This window comes from Procambarus clarkii, chromosome 83, assembly GCF_040958095.1.
Source record: "Procambarus clarkii isolate CNS0578487 chromosome 83, FALCON_Pclarkii_2.0, whole genome shotgun sequence".
In the NCBI taxonomy this organism is placed as follows: Eukaryota; Metazoa; Arthropoda; class Malacostraca; order Decapoda; family Cambaridae; genus Procambarus; species Procambarus clarkii.
This window is the reverse complement of record NC_091232.1, coordinates 14,068,856-14,089,888: the sequence shown is the minus strand read 5'-3', so window position 1 is coordinate 14,089,888 and position 21,033 is coordinate 14,068,856. Positions and strand designations below refer to the sequence as shown.

Genomic DNA, 21,033 nt, shown 5'->3' with positions numbered 1-21,033 from the left:
GCCAGAATTTGGCTCCAAAATATGGCTCAGGCCTCGAAATTGGGATCTTCGGGAAATTTTGAAAATTGCAGCGGGGATTGGGACAAACGTGACCAAACGCCGCTTTCAGTACTTGGCATATGTTGGGTATAAAAAAGTCGTAATTTCAAACTGCGAATACGTGCAAAGAGCCAGAATTTGGCTCCAAAATATGGCTCAGGCCTCGAAATTAGAATATTTCGAAAACTGCAGGGGAGTTTGTGCAAAATGTGACTCATTGCCGCTTTCAGTACTTGGCATATGTTGGGTATAATAAGTCGTAATTTCAAACTGCGAAATACGTGCAGAGAGCCAGAATTTGGCTCCAAAATATGGCTCAGGCCTCGAAATTGGGATATTTCGAAAACTGCAGGGGAGTTTGTGCAAAATGTGACTCACTGCCGCTTTCAGGCCTTGGCATTTGTTGGGTATAGAAAGTCGTAATATCAAACTGCGAATACGTGCATAGAGCCAGAATTTGGCTCCAAAATATGCTCAGGCCTCGAAATTGGGATGTTTGGGATATATTGAAAACTGGAGAGAGGTTTGGGACAAATGTGACCAAACGCCGCTTTCAGTACTTGGCATATGTTGGGTATAAAAAGTCGCAATTTCAAACTGCGAATACGTGCATAGAGCCAGAATTTGGTTCAGGCCTCGAAATTAGGATGTTTGGGATATTTTGAAAACTGCAGGGGGGTTTGGGACATACATGACCAAACGCTGCTTTCAGTACTTGGCATATGTTCCGTATAAAAAGTCGTAATTTCAGACTGCGAATACGTGCAGAGAGCCCGAATTTGGTTCCAAAATATGGCTCAGGCCTCGAAATTGGGATGTTTGGGATATTTTGAAAACTGCAGGGGGGTTTGGGACAAATGTGACCAAACGCCGCTTTCAGTACTTGGCATATGTTGGGTATAAAAAAGTAGCAATTTCAAACTGCGAATACGTGCATAGAGCCAGAATTTGGCTCCAAAATATGGCTCAGGCCTCGAAATTGGGATATTTGGGATATTTTGAAAACTGCAGGGGAGTTTGTGCAAAATGTGACACACTGCCGCTTTCAGGACTTGCCATATGTTGGGTATAAAAAGTCGTAATATTTAAACAGCGAATACGTGCAGAGAGCCAGTATTTGGCTCCAAAATATGGCTCAGGCCTCGAAATTGGAATGTTTGGGATATTTTGAAAACTGCAGGGGAGTTTGGGACAAATATCAACGCTTTGCGTAATAGTGGCTTTAGGCATTGTATGTACTAGCTCTATCTATAAAGCCAACAAACTTTGTAAAATATCTTTATGTATGTACCTTTACCTAAATAAAAATTATTATTATTATTATTATTATTATTATATGACCAAACGCCGCTTTCAGTACTTGGCATATGTTGGGTATAAAAAAGTCGCAATTTCAAACTGCGAATACGTGCAGAGAGCCAGAATTTGGCTCCAAAATATGGCTCAGGCCTCGAAATTGGGATCTTCGGGAAATTTTGAAAATTGCAGCGGGGATTGGGACAAACGTGACCAAACGCCGCTTTCAGTACTTGGCATATGTTGGGTATAAAAAAGTCGTAATTTCAAACTGCGAATACGTGCAAAGAGCCAGAATTTGGCTCCAAAATATGGCTCAGGCCTCGAAATTAGAATATTTCGAAAACTGCAGGGGAGTTTGTGCAAAATGTGACTCATTGCCGCTTTCAGTACTTGGCATATGTTGGGTATAATAAGTCGTAATTTCAAACTGCGAAATACGTGCAGAGAGCCAGAATTTGGCTCCAAAATATGGCTCAGGCCTCGAAATTGGGATATTTCGAAAACTGCAGGGGAGTTTGTGCAAAATGTGACTCACTGCCGCTTTCAGGCCTTGGCATTTGTTGGGTATAGAAAGTCGTAATATCAAACTGCGAATACGTGCATAGAGCCAGAATTTGGCTCCAAAATATGCTCAGGCCTCGAAATTGGGATGTTTGGGATATTTTGAAAACTGGAGAGAGGTTTGGGACAAATGTGACCAAACGCCGCTTTCAGTACTTGGCATATGTTGGGTATAAAAAGTCGCAATTTCAAACTGCGAATACGTGCATAGAGCCAGAATTTGGTTCAGGCCTCGAAATTAGGATGTTTGGGATATTTTGAAAACTGCAGGGGGGTTTGGGACATACATGACCAAACGCTGCTTTCAGTACTTGGCATATGTTCCGTATAAAAAGTCGTAATTTCAGACTGCGAATACGTGCAGAGAGCCCGAATTTGGTTCCAAAATATGGCTCAGGCCTCGAAATTGGGATGTTTGGGATATTTTGAAAACTGCAGGGGGGTTTGGGACAAATGTGACCAAACGCCGCTTTCAGTACTTGGCATATGTTGGGTATAAAAAAGTAGCAATTTCAAACTGCGAATACGTGCATAGAGCCAGAATTTGGCTCCAAAATATGGCTCAGGCCTCGAAATTGGGATATTTGGGATATTTCGGAAACTGCAGGGGAGTTTGAGCAAAATGTGACTCACTGCCGCTTTCAGGATATGGCATATGTTGGGTATAAAAAGTCGTAATATCAAATTGCGAATACGTGCAGAGAGCCAGAATTTGGCTCCAAAATATGGCTCAGGCTTCGAAATTTGGATATTTAGGATATTTTGAAAATTGCAGGGGAGTTTATGCAAAATGTGACTCACTGCCTCTTTCAGTACTTGGCATATGTTCCGTGTAAAAAGTCGTAATATAAAATTGCGAATACGTACATAGAGCCAAAATCTGGCTCCAAAATATGGCTCAGGCTTCGAAATTGGGATATTTGGGATATTTCGAAAACTGCAGGGGAGTTTGTTCAAAATGTGACAATCTGCCGCTTTCAGTACTTGGCATATGTTGGGTATAAAAAGTCGTAATTTCAAAGGGCGAATACGTGCAGAGAGCCTAAATTTGGCTCCAAAACATGGCTCAGGCCTCGAAATTGGGATGTTTGGGATATTTTGAAAACTGCGAGGGGGGATTGGGACAAATGTGACCAAACGCCGCTTTCAGTACTTGGCATATGTTGGGTATAAAAAGTCGTAATTTCAAACTGCGAATACATGCAGAGAGCCAGAATTTGGCTGCAAATTATGGCTCAGGCCTCGAAATTGGGATTTTTGGGATATTTCGAAAACTGCAGGGGAGTTTGTGCAAATTGTGACTCACTGCCGCTTTCAGGACTTGACATATGTTGGGTATAAAAGTCGTAATTTCAAACTGCGAATACGTGCAGAGAGCCTGAATTTGGCTCTAAAATATGGCTCTGGACTCGAAATTTGGAAGTTTGGGATATTTTGAAAACTACAGGGGGGTTTGGGACAAATATTACCATACGCCGCTTACAGTACTTGGCATATGTTGGGTATAAAAAAGTTGCAATTTCAAACTGCGAATACGTGCAGAGCGCCAGTATTTGGCTCCAAAATATGGCTCAGGCCTCGATATTGGGATGTTTGGGATATTTTGAAAACTGCAGGGGGGATTGGGACAAATTTGAAAAACGCCGCTTTCAGTACTTGGCATATGTTGGGTATAAAAATTCGCAATTTCAAACTGCGAATACGTGCAGAGAGCCAGAATTTGGCTCCAAAATTTGGTTCAGACCTAGAAATTGGGATATTTGGGATATTTTGAAAACTGCAGGGGAGTTTGTGCAAAATATGACTCACTGCCGCTTTATGGACTTGGCATATGTTTGGTATAAAAAGTCGTAATTTCCAACTGCGAATACGTGCAGAGAGCCAGAATTTGGCTGCAAAATATGGCTCAGGCCTCGAAATTGGGAAGTTTGGGATATTTTGAAAATTGCAAAGGAGTTTGTGCAAAATGTGACTCACTGTCGCTTTCAGGACTTGGCATATATTTCTGTATAAAGAGTCGTAATATCAAACTGCGAATACGTGCAGAGAGCCAGAATTTGGCTCCAAAATATGGCTCAGGCCTCGATATTGGGGTTTTGGGGATATTTTGAAAACTGCAGGGAGGTTTGGGACAAATGTGACCAAACGCCGCTTACAGTACTTTGCATATTTTGGGTATAAAAAAGTTGTAATTTCAAACTGCGAATACGTGCAGAGAGCCTGAATTTGGCTCCAAAATATGGCTCTGGCCACGAAATTGGGGTGTTTGGAATATTTTGAAAACTGCAGGGGAGTTTGGGACAAATATGACCAAACGCCGCTTTCAGTACTTTGCATATGTTCCGTATAAAAAGTCGTAATTTCAAACTGCGAATACGTGCAGAGAGCCAGAATTTTACTCCAAAATATGGCTCAGGCCTCGAAATTGGGATGTTTGGGATATTTTGAAAACTGCAGGGGAGTTTGTGCAAAATGTGACTCACTGCCGTTTTCAGTACTTGGCATATGTTCCGTATAAAAAGTCGTAATATCAAATTGCGAATACGTACAGAGAGCCAAAATCTGGCTCCAAAATATGGCTCAGGCTTCGAAATTGGGATATTTGGGATATTTCGAAAACTGCAGGGGAGGTTGTGCGAAATGTGACAATCTGCAGCTTTCAGCATTTGGCATATGTTGGGTATAAAAAGTCATAATTTCAAAGTGCGAATATGCGCAGAGAGCCTGAATTTGGCTCCAAAATATGGCTCAGGCCTCGAAATTGGGATGTTTGGGATATTTTGAAAATTGCGAGGGGGGATTGGGACAAATGTGACCAAACGCCGCTTTCAGTGCTTGGCATATGTTGGGTATAAAAAGTCGTAATTTCAAACTGCGAATACGTGCAGAGAGCCTGAATTTGGCTCCAAAATTTGGCTCAGGCCTCGAAATTGAGATGTTTTGGATATTTCGAAAACTGCAGGGGAGTTTGTTCAAAGTGTGACTTACTGGCGCTTTCACGACGTGGCATATGTTGGGAATAAAAAGTCGTAATTTCAATCTGCGAATACGTGCATAGAGCCAGAATTTGGCTCCAAATTATGGCTCAGGTCTCGAAATTGGAATGTTTGGGATATTTTGAAAACTGCAGGGAATTTTGGGACAAATGTGACCAAACGCCGCTTTTACTATATGGCATATGTTGGGTATAAAAAAGTCACAATTTCAAACTGCGAATACGTGCAGAGAGCCAGAATTTGGCTCCAAAATATGGCTCAGGCCTCGAAATTGGCATATTTGGGATATTTTGAAAATTGCAGGGAGGTTTGGGACAAATTTGACCAAACGCTGCTTTCAGTACTTGGCATATGTTGGGTATAAAAAGTCGTAATTTCAAACTGCGAATACGTGCAAAGAGCCAGAATTTGACTCCAAAATATGGCTCAGGCCTCGAAATTGGAATATTTGGGATATTTCGAAAACTGCAGGGGAGTTTGTGCAAAATGTGACTCACTGCCGCTTTCAGTACTTGGCATAAGTTGAATATAAAAAGTCGTAATTTCAAACTGCGAATACGTGCAGAGAGCCTGAATTTGGCTCTAAAATATGGCTCTGGCCGCGAAATTGGGATATTTGGGATATTTCGAAAACTGCAGGGGAGTTTGTTCAAAGTGTGACTCACTGCCGCTTTCAGGACTTATCATATGTTGGGAATAAAAAGTCGTAATTTCAATCTGCGAATACGTGCATAGAGCTAGAATTTGGCTCCAAAATATGGCTCAGACCTCGAAATTGGGATGTTTGGGATATTTTGAAAACTGGAGGGGGGTTTGGGACAAATATGACCAAACGCCGCTTTCAGTACTTTGCATATGTTCCGTAAAAAAAGTCGTAATTTCAAACTGCGAATACGTGCAAAGAGCCAGAATTTGGCTCCAAAATATGGCTCAGGCCCCGATATTGGGATGTTTGGGATATTTTGAAAACTGCAGGGAGGTTTGGGACAAATGTGGCCAAACGCCTCTTTCAGTACTTCGCATATATTGGGTATAAAAAGTAGTAATATCAAACTGTGAATACGTGCTGAGAGTCAGAATTTGGCTCCAAAATATGACTCAGGTCTTGAAATTGGGATATTTGGGATATTTTGAAAACTGCAGGGAGGTTGGGACAAATGTGACCAAACGCCGCTTTCTGCACTTGGCATATGTTCCGTATAAAAAGTCGTAATTTCAAACTACGAATACATGCAGAGAGCCTGAATTTGGCTCCAAAATATGGCTCAGGCCTCGAAATTGGGATATTTGGGATATTTTGAAAACTGCAGGGGAGTTTGTGCAAAATGTGACACACTGCCGCTTTCAGGACTTGCCATATGTTGGGTATAAAAAGTCGTAATATTTAAACAGCGAATACGTGCAGAGAGCCAGTATTTGGCTCCAAAATATGGCTCAGGCCTCGAAATTGGAATGTTTGGGATATTTTGAAAACTGCAGGGGAGTTTGGGACAAATATCAACGCTTTGCGTAATAGTGGCTTTAGGCATTGTATGTACTAGCTCTATCTATAAAGCCAACAAACTTTGTAAAATCTCTTTATGTATGTACCTTTACCTAAATAAAAATTATTATTATTATTATTATTATTATATGACCAAACGCCGCTTTCAGTACTTGGCATATGTTGGGTATAAAAAAGTCGCAATTTCAAACTGCGAATACGTGCAGAGAGCCAGAATTTGGCTCCAAAATATGGCTCAGGCCTCGAAATTGGGATCTTCGGGAAATTTTGAAAATTGCAGCGGGGATTGGGACAAACGTGACCAAACGCCGCTTTCAGTACTTGGCATATGTTGGGTATAAAAAAGTCGTAATTTCAAACTGCGAATACGTGCAAAGAGCCAGAATTTGGCTCCAAAATATGGCTCAGGCCTCGAAATTAGAATATTTCGAAAACTGCAGGGGAGTTTGTGCAAAATGTGACTCATTGCCGCTTTCAGTACTTGGCATATGTTGGGTATAATAAGTCGTAATTTCAAACTGCGAAATACGTGCATAGAGCCAGAATTTGGCTCCAAAATATGCTCAGGCCTCGAAATTGGGATGTTTGGGATATTTTGAAAACTGGAGAGAGGTTTGGGACAAATGTGACCAAACGCCGCTTTCAGTACTTGGCATATGTTGGGTATAAAAAGTCGCAATTTCAAACTGCGAATACGTGCATAGAGCCAGAATTTGGTTCAGGCCTCGAAATTAGGATGTTTGGGATATTTTGAAAACTGCAGTGGGGTTTGGGACATACATGACCAAACGCTGCTTTCAGTACTTGGCATATGTTCCGTATAAAAAGTCGTAATTTCAAACTGCGAATACGTGCAGAGAGCCCGAATTTGGTTCCAAAATATGGCTCAGGCCTCGAAATTGGGATGTTTGGGATATTTTGAAAACTGCAGGGGGGTTTGGGACAAATGTGACCAAACGCCGCTTTCAGTACTTGGCATATGTTGGGTGTAAAAAAGTAGCAATTTCAAACTGCGAATACGTGCATAGAGCCAGAATTTGGCTCCAAAATATGGCTCAGGCCTCGAAATTGGGATATTTGGGATATTTCGGAAACTGCAGGGGAGTTTGTGCAAAATGTGACTCACTGCCACTTTCAGGACTTAGCATATGTTGGGTATAAAAAGTCGTAATTTCAAACTGCGATGACGTGCAGAGAGCCAGAATTTGGCTCCAAAATATGACTCAGGCCTTGAAATTGGGATATTTGGGATATTTTGAAAACTGCAGGGGAGTTTGTACAAAATGCGACTCACTGCCACTTTCAGGACTTGGCATATGTTGGGTATAAAAAGTCGTAATTTCAAACTGCGAATACGTGCAGAGAGCCTGAATTTGGCTCCAAAATATGGCTCAGGCCTCGATATTGGGATGTTTGGGATATTTTGAAAACTGCAGGGGTGATTGGGATAAATGTGTCCAAATGCCGCTTTCAGGACTTGGCATATGTTGGGTATAAAAAGTCGTAATATCAAACTGCGAATACGTGCATAGAGCCAGAATTTGGCTCCAAAATATGGCGTCCATTAGCGAGGCTCCGGCCTCCCCCGATGCTGTGAGCCCCTGGGTAGCTGCAGTGAGCACACACTGGCCCAAAAAAGCCAGCTGAATTCAAAGATGAGCTCCAGGCGAGGTGTGGAAAGAAAGTCCAGCTAGGAGCGTTCAATCTGCGCGCCAAGATGGCCGACGTTTCGGGCGGGAATCTCTTCCACAACGAAATCTTTTATTGTAGAGCTGTTGACAACATACTTTTATCTCAACTTAAGTTTTCGCCACGCATAATTTTTTCTCATTTGGAAAATACATTATCATCTTCACTATAAATGACTACTATAGCGTGTCATTTCTGCTCACACTCATCTCTAAATAAAATGATTACAAATATTTCCCAAGACATAAACTGCCTCATCCAGCCCGCCTCTTCCCTCATTCCAAATCCACAAACCCACCAACAATCCTCCAACTTCATGGGAAGGTCAAGCTTCCCATGACCTTGGAGTCATTGGTTATGGGTTTGTGGATGACCTGACCTAGCAGTTTATGCCTTTGGGGAGATCTCCCCCCCCCCCTGGCATATGCATTAATGATATATAATGCATATGCCAGCCAGTCCAAGTCTAATCTTAAGGTTATTCTCCTATCTCTCAATTTATTCTTTACCTACTCTTCACAGTAAGTCTTTGTCACCCACATTGAACAATATTCTAAGTCTTCACTACCCCAAAACTTGCCTCGCCACCCAGCTTTTACCTTATCATACATCTTTGCTACCCATCATTTGGTTTGTATTAAACACTCAAGGTTAAATGTTCGCCCTTGATCACCTAGCAGCAATTGAGGATACAGATGTAAGCTGATTGAAGAGTCGCGTTCTGAGTGTAAACTAGTAGAACGTAAGTCAAGAAACTGCAGATGGCCTATTGTTCTGCACGTGGCACCTCCTATTTATATCCACCCACACTCATTCATATACGTCTAACCTAAGCTTCAACCAATCAAAGATTCCTATGCCTATTATGATCCAGTAATATGGATCCAGTGATCCAGTAGTATGATCCACAATCGATTTGAGAATGGTCCAGGATGGACCGAAACGTCGTTGTCCCTTCACCTTCTAGTGTGTGGTCTGGTCAACATACTTCAGCCACATTATTGTGACTCGTCATCTGCACATGATCCAATTTGTTCCACAAATCCACAACCTAGTTACCAAACCAGTATTTACCCAGGTATTTCCTAAGTCTGAACTTATCTTCATTTAAAGCCTTATCGATAGCTTCCTTGTTATGCCCATTCATCCACTTGTACACTTCAATCATGTCACGTTAAGGTTTTTCCAACATCTCTTCATACGGAAGCTTTCTAATTTGCGGGATTAACTTTGTCATCCTAACTGACGTGTTCTAGTGAATTATGTCCATTCTTTAGCATGGCGATCAAAACTGAACTGCATAATCTAAATGGGACCTAAAAACAATACGTTAATAAACCCAGCCGACTTATTGCTAACTCTTCTATAAATAAATCTATGGGGAAGAAAAGCTCTCAGCCTGCTAACAAGAGTGTACAAATCCACAAGGGCCGGGACAAGGATTCAAACCTGCATCCGAGAGCATCCCAGCCGCTGCCGTAATCGACTGAGCTACGACATGGTCAAAAGGAGTTGAAACCGAAGTTCTACTGAACTTACTGGATCCTGCAGCCTCTCCGAGGCACAAACCAGTGTAAGTGTAACAAGAATGTGAAGTTGACTACGTCCATCTAGTTCCACCCGCTCCTCCCCAGAACTAGTTGGTAAATAAGCACTTTACCTTGACTCCTCTGATCCAACACTTGTCCACACGTGCCACACTCCTGAAAAAATATTTTTTACATATATTAAGGGCAAGTATAAGTAATTATTAAAATAAGGTACCAAACCGGGAAGACTATGTAGCACCAGGGTAAGTATAAAGTTTATTTCAAATACAATCGAGTAGGAAAATACAATTATGAATTTCAAGAACACTGGAACCAATCACTGGAAAAGGTGTAATTTCAATGGAGATTAATTACAGATTGTATCAACAATAGCGAGTAGGCAAGACTGATAAGACTGCAATAGCCTAACGGAGTACATTTTTGTCTTGGACTCATGAGGCTATGGTTAAGCATCAATGTTCTTTTAAAGTTACATAGAAACACATTACCTTATTACGGTCTTCCACTAAAACAAACCTTTAGCTAACCTTAGATAAACGTACTGTGTATTATTAATTTATTTAGCTGTCTATTGGCCTAAATTATATAAATAACATGTTTAAAACCTCTCAAGTACAGTATATGGTCTCTGAGCACTAAACCAACGTTAGAAGCCTAGTGATTACATTGTCAAAAATGACCATTTACAGGTGAAACCATTTTATATCGCAGAGTAAACAAGATGCAAACATTTAACATCTTCCATCTATTAGATAAACAATTATCTAGTCGTCCCTTCACTTTCTAGTGTGTGGTTTGGTCAACATATTTCAGCCCCCGTTATTGTGACTCCTCGTCTGCAATTATCTTCCCCATTTATCTGCACAATTGCTATCCTGATATGACCACTCCATCGCCCTAGTCGTTAACACTAAACAATCTAGGCCGACTTGTTGCTAAACATTATATGCCACCTTTAGCTTAGCTACAAGACACGTTGTACATATTATCAAACTACCTTTAATGTCATAATGCAACAGTTTGCGCGCTCAAAATACAGATAGACAAACTCCTCAGGAACCGTAGGGGAACCTTTGACAAGCCGCCGGCTTCCTGTTGCCGTAGAGAGCACTATGGAGAAATGGTGGCCCTCTGGTAAATTGAAGTCAATATTACCTAGGAGTTATGATGTACCAGCCATTGAACATCTGGGACTCACAGTTAATATGAAAACAATCCTTAAGAATAGTTAAACGAATCTTTGACTTAAACGAACAACATTGAATATTCAACTGTACGAGTCTCTGTTGTGGTCCCATCTGGCCTACTGTGTCCTAATATGGAAACTTCACTTCAAAAACACATCAATGATTTTCCGCTTTGGAGAAAGTTCAAGACAGCAACAACAATCATGCCAGAACTTGATCAACTGTCACTACCACGAATCAATGAAGGATTAACACTATAAATGTTTAAATTGTTGTAGATTTTGATAGATTAGCCTATAAATTTTCCTAGAAATTACCTACTTAATATTATCTGTTAGATTAAGGACCTGCCCGAAGTGCTATGCGTACTAGTGGCTTTACAAGAATGTAAACACACAGTGCTATGTACTCCTTGTCACCTGTCCTCTTAAAAATAGCGTCGCTTTTGGCCGTTTACCCGTATGGCCGAATATGGACGTAATTTGAAAATGAAAAAAATGAAAATAAATTTGGGATTTCTTTTTCAACAATAATAACTTAAGGATCCTCTGATAGGTTAGGTGGGCAGGAAATTATCATAAAGTTTCAAAACGTTATGAAAAATGTTAATGGAAAGAATCCTCTTCTAAGCTGGCCGAGTAAGCCGGACGACTCAAACAGAAAACGGAACAGTGCGTCACTTTTGTGAGTCGATTTCATTTCAAATTACGTCCAAATTTGGCCATAGTGCCGCGCATACCAGCCAAAAGTGACGTTAGTTTTAAGAGGACGGGTTGATCAGAAACCCAATATAACTTGTAGTTATATAAATAAATAAATAACAGCCGAGGCCTTTGTAATACTGACCAAGTTGGAGGTCATTAATACAGACCACTTCTCTAAAATGTCATATTTGACACAGACAGGCTGGACAACAGCTTCAAGCTCAACAAGCCACAATGTAACACAGAAAATAGAGGTGTTGTTTCCCCATAGGATTATTAACCCATGAACCCGCTTAACCACTCAAGTCGTAAATGCCGAGTCATTCCTCTTGTTCACAATATACACAAGACAAATCCTCAATAAAATAAGGGTGGAGGGAGTAGGAAGGCTGACCTTTGACAAGGTGCCGCTGTCCTGTCCCCGTCGAGGCCACTGTAGATGGTGGCCCTTAGGTCAATTCATCATAGGAGCCCTTCTCCTTCCATCATTCTGAATCATGCTCATCGTACTAACCTGCACCCCCTCAATTCCCCCCCCCCCCACCATCTTCACACAATCTGTGGCCAAAATTTCTCGTTTCATTCAGATTTTCATGAAAATATGTCGAAGATTTCTCTTTGGGTTGTTTTAAGGGGCCTGACAGCCGAGTGGACAGCGCTTCGGATTCGTAATCCTGAGGTTCCGGGTTCGATCCCCGGTGGAGGCTGAAACAAATGGGCACTTTCTTTCACCCTGATGACCCTGTTTACCTATCAGTAAATAAGTACCTGGGAGTTAGACAGCTGCTATGGGCTGCTTCCTGGGGATGTGTAAGAAAAAGAAGGCCTGGTCGAGGACCGGGCCGCGGGGACGCTAAGCCCCGAAATCATCTCAAGATAACCTTAAGATTGCTGGCTAACTACTGGCATGGCTATTAAGGCCACCAAAAGCGCCCTAATGACTTAACTAGCGGGTACACCTATGGCTGCCACCTGACAATCTCCTCTATATTTTGTCTAAATACATAAAATATACAAAATAATAACGAATAACAACATGAAGTACACACCCCGAACAATTCTTTCTATATTATGATTGAGTAATGATATCTGTAACACATTTATTTTTTTTCACTGGTAATCAACATGACCCTTGCCTGGCGGCGGCTGGTCGACAAATGAGCCACACGTTAAGAAGCGGGACTCCCAGACGCGCCACTCACCCTTACTTCACCATAATATCTAAACTGTCAACCTCTAATACAGTTAAGCATCTGACCACCAGAGGCGCTAATGTTTCCCTGTTATTACGCCATCCATATAATGATTGCTCTCATTATTCATTGTTGCAACGTTTAAATACATTCAACACACTGTAGTGACAGTGTCAGATGCAGGCGATGAGTCACGATAACGTGGCTGAAGTATGTTGACCAGACCACACACTAGAAGTTGAAGGGACGACGACGTTTCGGTCCGTCCTGGACCATTCTCAAGTCCATTGTGAAGAGGAGGTAGAGACAGGCAATAAATAGGCAAGAAAGAGCTGAGGAGGAAAGTAAGGTGTAGGGGATAGTAGTAATAATGAGAACTGCAGAAGGCCTATTGGCCCATACGAGGCAGCTCCTATTATAACCACCGAAAGAGAAGGAGATAGTAAGAATAAGAAGAGGATAGCAAAGGAGCGTAGGAGAAGACAATGAACAGAAAAAGGTGAGAAGAGAGAAAGAAAAGGAAAGAGAAAGAAAGATAAATGGAAGGGGTAAGCTTATGTTAAGTCACGTTTGTTAGAAAGTTTAGAGCATTTGAGTATATACTGTGAAAGGGAAGAGTCCACAGCAACAAAGCCAGGACACAAGTTCATGTTGGGTACATTGTGTATCAGAGCCAATTCTACAAGACAGCGTCTGTGTAGAGGCAGGAAAGATTATTTTGTAGGAAGACCAATCAATGGGATGATTAGAATCCCTCACATGACAGAAGAGAGCATTGTTAGTGTCTGCAGACTTAACGCTTCTCTTGTGTTATTTAAGTCTGTCATTCAGTGTGCGGCCAGTTTGCGTAAATGAATTTTTTTTGACCATCATTGTTTGCCGTGATCGCCAACATGGTATTTAGAAAAAGTTGATCTGCTGCTGACCTCTTGCTAAATCTCTCCACTAAGTGACATTAGACGCTGGATGAATCATAGATCAGCAGTGTTGTTGATCTAAATATAGCAGGTGCATTTGAGTGGGCTGGATTAGTAGGAAAGCATCACGCACTAGCCCCTATCAGTCACCATTCTGCAATATAATCAAAAATCCCCCATGCTTTCCACATCACTTGTAATACAGGAAATATGGAGTGGATTAACAGGAATGAGAGAGGACCAAGTCAGAGAGAGAGAGCTGAGGGTCAAGGAAGTCTATGTTCCCTCTCTATTACAGGCCAAAACAAAAATTCATACCTTGGATTAATTTCCAACTGTGGCTGCAAAAGTGAGTATCTGGTCTCTTCGGGTACTGTGTAAATTGAGTGTGTACGAAGTGTCTTGCTGCACCCATCTCTTCCACAGTGATGACACATGGATGCGACTCCAGACGAGAAGTAGTCTTCACTCCCCAACATCGTCCAGCCAACACAGTTTTTAGACAGTCCATCAATTCAGTTGCTTGGGAACGACGAAGACTACTCTCAGCTGACACTGTAAAAAAAATGGACACAATTTATATGTTATATGCAATAAAAACCCAGAGTTGAATGTAATGAAACGCCATTTTCTGGGTGAGACCTGGAGGCTCCCCGGAGCTTACTAGGCTGATATGCTAATGTCAGCCTTTGGCATCAGTCATGTGTATGGAGTTCTGTGGGCCTACCGGGGATCACGAGGCAGAACCTGGCCCCCTCAGAGAGGGGGCCAGGCATGGGGAGCAATGGCCTATAGAAACCCTCGTGTGGTTGGAAGCATTCTATGTCTGCCATCGACCAGGTCAGGCACCCAGAAAGGTAAGCATGCCAAAACAAACCCCTATTCTGATGAAATTATTGATACCACAGGCCGAACAAGTGGATAGAACTCCCCCTAAAAGAAACGAGCATGACGTCACACGTCGCCGTGCCGCTTTCTGCACAGCTGGTGAGAGCCTCAGACTCCCTACGCCGGCTATCCACCCTTCAGTTCTGAGGCTGGATGTCAAAACATGCAAAAAACTGCCGACCAGAGGGAGGGAGGGAGGGAGGGATGCCGGGGAGCCTCCGGGTCTCGCCCAGAAAATGGCATTTCATTACATTCAACACTGGTTTTCTGGGGGGAGCCCCTCCGGCTCCCCAAAGCTCCTCAGAGCTACTTACCAAACGACAAAAACATGAGGGACTTACCCCAGAGGCAGTTGGCACTCACCCCTCAAAGCAAAGTCGAGACAACTGGCTGCAACCATCGACCAAAAGCAACACAGGCCTCGGATCATTGACCAAGTAGCGCGCTGCCAGGACCCTGTCCGACCGCCAAAAACTCCGCACCCGAATCTCGGCCCAAGACATGTTATCGAAGACGGCAGCAATGAGCAGCAAACTTACGAATGACGTGGCCACGGGGATAGATCGTAGGCTGGCTAGACCGAATAACCCTACAGACGACCTGGGAGACCCGAACCCTGGAAAAGGGAAGGAGGGAGACCGGATCAACCCAAAGCGAGTAACCCGACACAGAAGCCGTGGCGCGCAAATGACGGTGGAGAGCCGCAACCAGACAACACATGATGCACCCACAGCCTGACCAACCAAGCATCAACAACCCAAGGCCCCTCCGGAAAGCAGCCATCTCATTCTTTGCCAGAAAAGAAGTGGGACAAACTGCAAAAGTGCCGGTGCAAATCCTGATGCATTACGAGCAGAGCAAGTACGGCGTCGACCCATTGCAGATGAGGCCACCCCAGGTGGCACATGCAACCCGGCCTCAGACTCCACCTATGGCCTACCTCGACCAACTCATGTGCATAGCTCTCTTCCTGGCCAGAGCAGAGCACCCGGACATTCTCTGAGAGCCAATCAGGAAGGAGCTCAAGGAGGCTCAGCAAGCCTACGACAGAACCCAAGTGCCGACAGGCCCGAAGGTAATCCACCACAAACAATGCCAACAGCGAGGGAAATAACATGAAGCTGCAGCTCACTAACTTTTGTGAGAAAGGGCGGAGCCAAAGATAGGCATCAAGGGGCTCAAAGTCGAGACCCTTTAAAACCTAGAACACTTTCCCAATTCCACGCCACTCAAGCATGCAGGGATCGGCAAAGCCGCGCCAAGAAAAGTGAGAAAAACAATGGGGTGTCAGCTAGCCAGAACGACCGAAAAACCTTGGACTGTACCAAATAGGATAAGAAGGACCTGAACTCAAAACAGGCCAGGGCCAAAGCCAAGGAAAAAACTGGGCCACACAACAGAAGCTCATGCTCCTCCAAAGGGGAAGACATGAGGACAGAAACCTCCAGAAAGATGCCTACCCCCAGGGAAACCCAAAGGAACCCCGAAAGCAAAATTGAGAGGGAGTCGAACCCAAGTCCCAAGTGAAAAATTAATTGACATCACAAACTTCAGAGTTTTCTGCATGTAATATGCCAAACTGGATTAAGCTGATAAATCTAAACTAACATTACTAATTTGCAAAGTATCTTAATTTTACACTTGACTAAAATTAAACTTAGCAATTGTATGGACTACATTTAAGGCTAAGCAACATCTAAACATTGAAAGATTAGTGGAAGTGTTGTAAAAAACCCTGAGCACATGCAGTTCCAGTACACTAAACTCCTGGCTCACGCACACATCCCTATAGGAACACACCGCCTCAAAAGCAAAAACACCAAAGAAAACGGGATACCAGAGCCAGAGCAAAGTGACTACCAGGCCCGGACATCAGTATAGAACTAGACTCTGCACGACCTGGTTGACCCAGGCAGGTGGGGGGGGGGGGCAGACTAGTGATGGGGGGGGGGCAGACTATTGATGGGGGAGGGGGGGCAGACTAGTGATGGGGGAGGGGGGGCAGACTAGTGATGGGGGAGGGGGGGCAGGCTAGTGATGGGGGAGGGGGGGGGCGCTAGTTTCACAAAATTTTGTTTTCATTGTGGGGGAGTTCGTTTGGGAAATTTTAGGCTACGGTTTCGTTTTAACCATGCGGTAGTCTGTTTTGATTTGCTTATCTTGCTAGGAGCCTTCCCTTGGATGGTGGAAAAGGTGATAAACTTTACATTTATTTAAAGTGTTCACAGGCCATTGCTCCCTGCTCCTCTCTGAGGGGAAGGGGCAGGATCTGGCTCATAGTGGTTTTGTTGTATAAGATTCGCTCCTTGGAACAAAAAGTTACAAGTAGCACGGGCTATGGTGAGCCCGTAGTGGACTTTTTTCTCATAGTCCACAGAAGGCCAACAGAACTCTGCAACTGATGACACCTAGTAGTATGGCACTTATTCAGTGTGATAGCTCCAGAGAGCTGACAATTTTCCTCACAGAAAATACAATAACAAAAGCAGTATTAAAAATCAAATTAATGATTTGAATGCACTTGTGTGCAAAGATTCAATGGGCATTATGGAATTTTAATTAATCCAGATTGTAGATGAATGTAGACAATTGGAAACTTACGAGAACAGAAAATTATGGGACACCAGTTATTTCACATTAATATACAAATTAAAAGAGGAAGGGAACTAGCAGTAATATCAGAATTTTTTTTAAATTTTCACCAAAGAATGAATAAAAACTCATGAACATAATGTTTTTCTGTCTTCTTAGCAGCCAGTTAGAAAAGTTATACAAAAGTTGTTAAGTTTCTTACTTCCTTCGTAATCAACTGCTTCTTTATCCTGACGCTTTTCTTTCTCTACAGAAACAATTTTCCTGTTAGTGAATTCCCGTAGCTGCATGAGAACTACTACATCATAGGCCTCGTAGCAGAATAACACTTCCACATTGCGTTCCTGCACAGGAGAAAAAAGAAACACATTAACTGTTATATCCTCAGTATCATAATTCTAAGAACTGTCCAGCATTGCAAACATCACTAAATTATTGTATTGAGTGGAACACCTTAAACCTAAATGGTTCAGAGATTAAGGTGTGGATGAACAAGTAAGTCTGTTTTAGACCTGGAACAGTTCCACACCGGCTAGTCTTAGATGATATAACTACTATTTGAGTCTTATTATTTCTACTACCTATTTTTTCAGGGGAAAGCCCCTAGTGGCTCCCTGAAGCTACTATACTGATATAGTGCCAAACTACAAGGTGCCATCAGTTGTGGAGTTTGTATTGACAGAACCTGACCCACCTCACAGGTGCAGGGAGCAAAGGCAGTTATGAAAAAAATTTGTCAACTTATTTCTGTTTGCCACCACCAAAGCAAGGCACCCAGAAAGTCAATGCAACAAAATAGACCACAGCCTCAAAACCACCAAATGAACAACAATGTAAACAAACAATTGAAAATTCATGAAACTTGAGCTAGCTCATTTGCCTCCACCTCCCTCAACATTTAGGGGAAGGAGGGAGGCAGTCAGGTGTCAGCCAACTGCTCCACCCTCAGTTCTAATGCTGATATGTATGTGCCTAGTTCCTCTCTCATTGTTCTGACTCTGGTCTTGGTTTCAGCTAAGTGGTATTTTGCCCTCGAGGCTTTTTCTGTGTATGGTTGTGCAACGTGAGCCAGGAGTTTAGTGTTCTTGGGGCTGCATGTGCCCAGGGCTACCTTCCATGTGCGCTCATTAAGTGCTGTCCTTGCGTTGTCAGGGTTCACTCCCTAAAGGGGTCTCCATGCTTGTGGTGGCTCTCGCCCTGAAGGTAAGCTTATTGTCTTGGATTGTCAGTCTCTCCTTGGGTCGAGTGTGTTTATATGCTGGTGGGGCTCACTGAGGTAGGCCTTCCAGATTACCATACCTGGTTTGGTCTGCTATTCTTCTGTGTTCCACGGTCGGGTATCTTGAGAGTTAGTGGTACTTAATTGGCAATTCGGTCCTTTTATGGCCTTTATTTTTCATTGTGCCCTCATTCCTCTAAGGGGGGTTTATTTGTGCCATTCCTGACTTATTAGGTTTACCTAGTGTCTAGGCATGGATGTTCCCCTTTTTGGTTTCTCTCTTGCTCTTTCTGGTGGTATTGGGTGTTAATAGGGGAAACCTATACAATTATATAGGAGTTACCACCATGGCGATAACAGTGCCTGGGCATACCTGCAGGGAACATTCACCCTGCAAGCCCTGGAAAACCCCTATGGGTTTGGTGGTCCTTGTGATCCACCCACCATCCCTGCTCTCACTTCGAGCAAATTTCTGGGTTGCACACCATCCATGCTTTGTGGCAATGTTCAGTTTGTCTGCCTCCACTGCTACCTGTTGGGTCTGTGACACCTTTGGCCCTGAGTCATGAAGGGGATGCTCCCTTCAAGTTGCTCTACTCTGCCAATTTTGGAGGGGCTTCTGGCAGCAACTGCTGGTGTCTTTAGTTCCTGGATTGCAGCAGTCAAGGTTGTGTCCCCGGTTTGAGGTCCGGGGCTAGCAAATGATGCTTGTCTCATGGAATAGGCGGTGATTTTGTCCATACCTCCTTTCTCCTTTGGGCAGGGGGTTTGCCCTTCTTTTCCCCTGCCCCTGGCCCAGTAGCAGGTTTAGGGTTGGGGTTTTTCTTTGGGATATCCCTTCGGCAGCTACGAGGGTTGTCCCTTTCAATTCGAGTGTAGATACAGTTGAGCCTTCTCATCTTGCCAAGGTTTCTGGGAACTCCTTTTTTGTTCCATCACACAAAACAATAAAAAAACAGCTTTGAATGTAATGAAACGTCATTTTCTAGGTGAGAGCCCGGAAGCTCCCCAGAGCTATCCAGGCAGATATGTATACAGTATTATTACACTTTGGCATCAGTGTGAATGAAGTTTTAGGCCTACCAGGGACCACGAGCCAGAACCTGGCCCCCTCAATGAGGCACGAGGAGCAATGAATTATAGAACTGCACATGTGATTTGGAGCATTCTATGTCTGCCATTGACCAGGCCAGGCACCCAGAAAGGCAAGCGCCTCAAAACAAGCCCCTCTTCTGGTTAAAACCACTACTGAAACTAATGAGTGGACTCAACTCCCCAAATGAAAACGAGCATGATGTCACATGTGCCGTGTCACTTGTCTGTGCAGCACCCCCCCCCCACCCCCGGGAGGGGGAAGGGGGAGCCCCAGACCCCTCATGCCAGCGATCCACACCCCAGTTCTCGGCTGATGTGATAAGGCTCAGTCGTGTGGCTCCAGCTCCAGATTCTCTCTGTTGTGCTATGCCTTGTGTTCAGTACTGCTCTTACAGTGGCGTGTGAGCTGGGAGTAATAATCTAATATTCACAGGTACTCGGGCTGCATGTGCTTAGGGTTCCCTTCCCCGAGTGCCCAGTACTGAGTGCTGAGTGCCCTGTACTGAGTGCTGAGTGCCCCAGCCCTTGGGGACTGCGGTTGTCTTCCACAAGGCACCTTGGGAACTACCTCTGTTGGTCTTTTGCTGCTCGGTAATTGACCGCCCTGGGAGTGTTGGGGGGTTTCCTCCTCGCTTTTTTCCTTGGGGTAACTGGTAGTTTTTGCACTGGTAGGAGCACAGGGTACTGCGCAGCTAGTTTTCACATATTACAGTGGCCGGCTCTGTTCCTTCTGGGTACCGTTGTCCTCTTGCAGGGTTTTTCTTTTCATTTTTTTGTGCATAGTGGGAGGGGGGCCTGCTTTTGTACCTAGTGGGGGGTCTGCTTTTGCACCTAGTGGGGGGGGTCTGCTTTTGTACCTAGTGGGGGGGGGGCCTGCTTTTGTACCTAGTGGGGGGGCCCTGCTCTTGTACCTAGTGGGGGGCGGCCTGCTTTTGTACCTAGTGGGGGGGGGGCCCGCTTTTGTACCTAGTGGGGGGGGGGCCTGCTTTTGTACCTAGTGGGGGGTTCCTGCTTTTGTAACTAGTGCGGGGGGGGGCCTGCTTTTGTTCCCCTGCCCCCTGTTATATTAGGACCCTGACCTCCTGGGCTCGGTGGTTCCCCCTGCTTGGCCCCCGTGAGTGGACACGTCCCGGGGGTTCAGTTTTAGAAATTTGTTTGGTAGACTTGGGTGCCAGTTAGCAGTACCCTGGCTGGGCTTACCCTTAACAAAACCTGTCTTAGGGCCCTGGGAAGCCCTGTAGGGGTGAAAGGGGTCCAATGGATGCGACCCCAGGGTCCCCACTCACTTTTTGAGAGTTTGAAGGTTGCTCTGTCCCCTTGTCTCAGGGCAACGCTCAATGTTTTTGCCTCCGTTATGCTGCCTGTCGAGTAAGTGACACCTTCGACCCCGAGTCCTGCTGTTACGAATCTTACTAGGATTCTAACATTACTCTTGATGCTTATATTACTATTGTCTTGTTCTATAATTATTATAGTATCCAGTTGGATGATATTAGATTCTTGTATGTTATATATTGTAGCATGCTGTTGTGTGCCTGAGTTGCATTATATTGTATGAGGCTTTTGCAAGTATTTTCATGTTGGTTTCTCCGTGTGGGGG

The 21,033-nt window shown here is 43.9% G+C and overlaps 1 protein-coding gene across 1 annotated transcript in view; it reads right to left on the bottom strand.

Annotated features, from left to right (window-relative positions):
* Nucleotides 1-21,033, bottom strand: part of LOC138358398 (uncharacterized) — a 163,328-nt gene that overhangs the window by 82,766 nt on the left and 59,529 nt on the right. The window contains exons 4-6 of the mRNA XM_069316239.1: nt 17,322-17,463; nt 13,958-14,194; nt 9,749-9,791 (exon numbers count right to left, since the gene is read on the bottom strand). Coding sequence (XP_069172340.1) covers nt 9,749-9,791; nt 13,958-14,194; nt 17,322-17,463 — 422 coding nt within the window. The remainder of the gene's footprint in view (nt 1-9,748; nt 9,792-13,957; nt 14,195-17,321; nt 17,464-21,033) is intronic.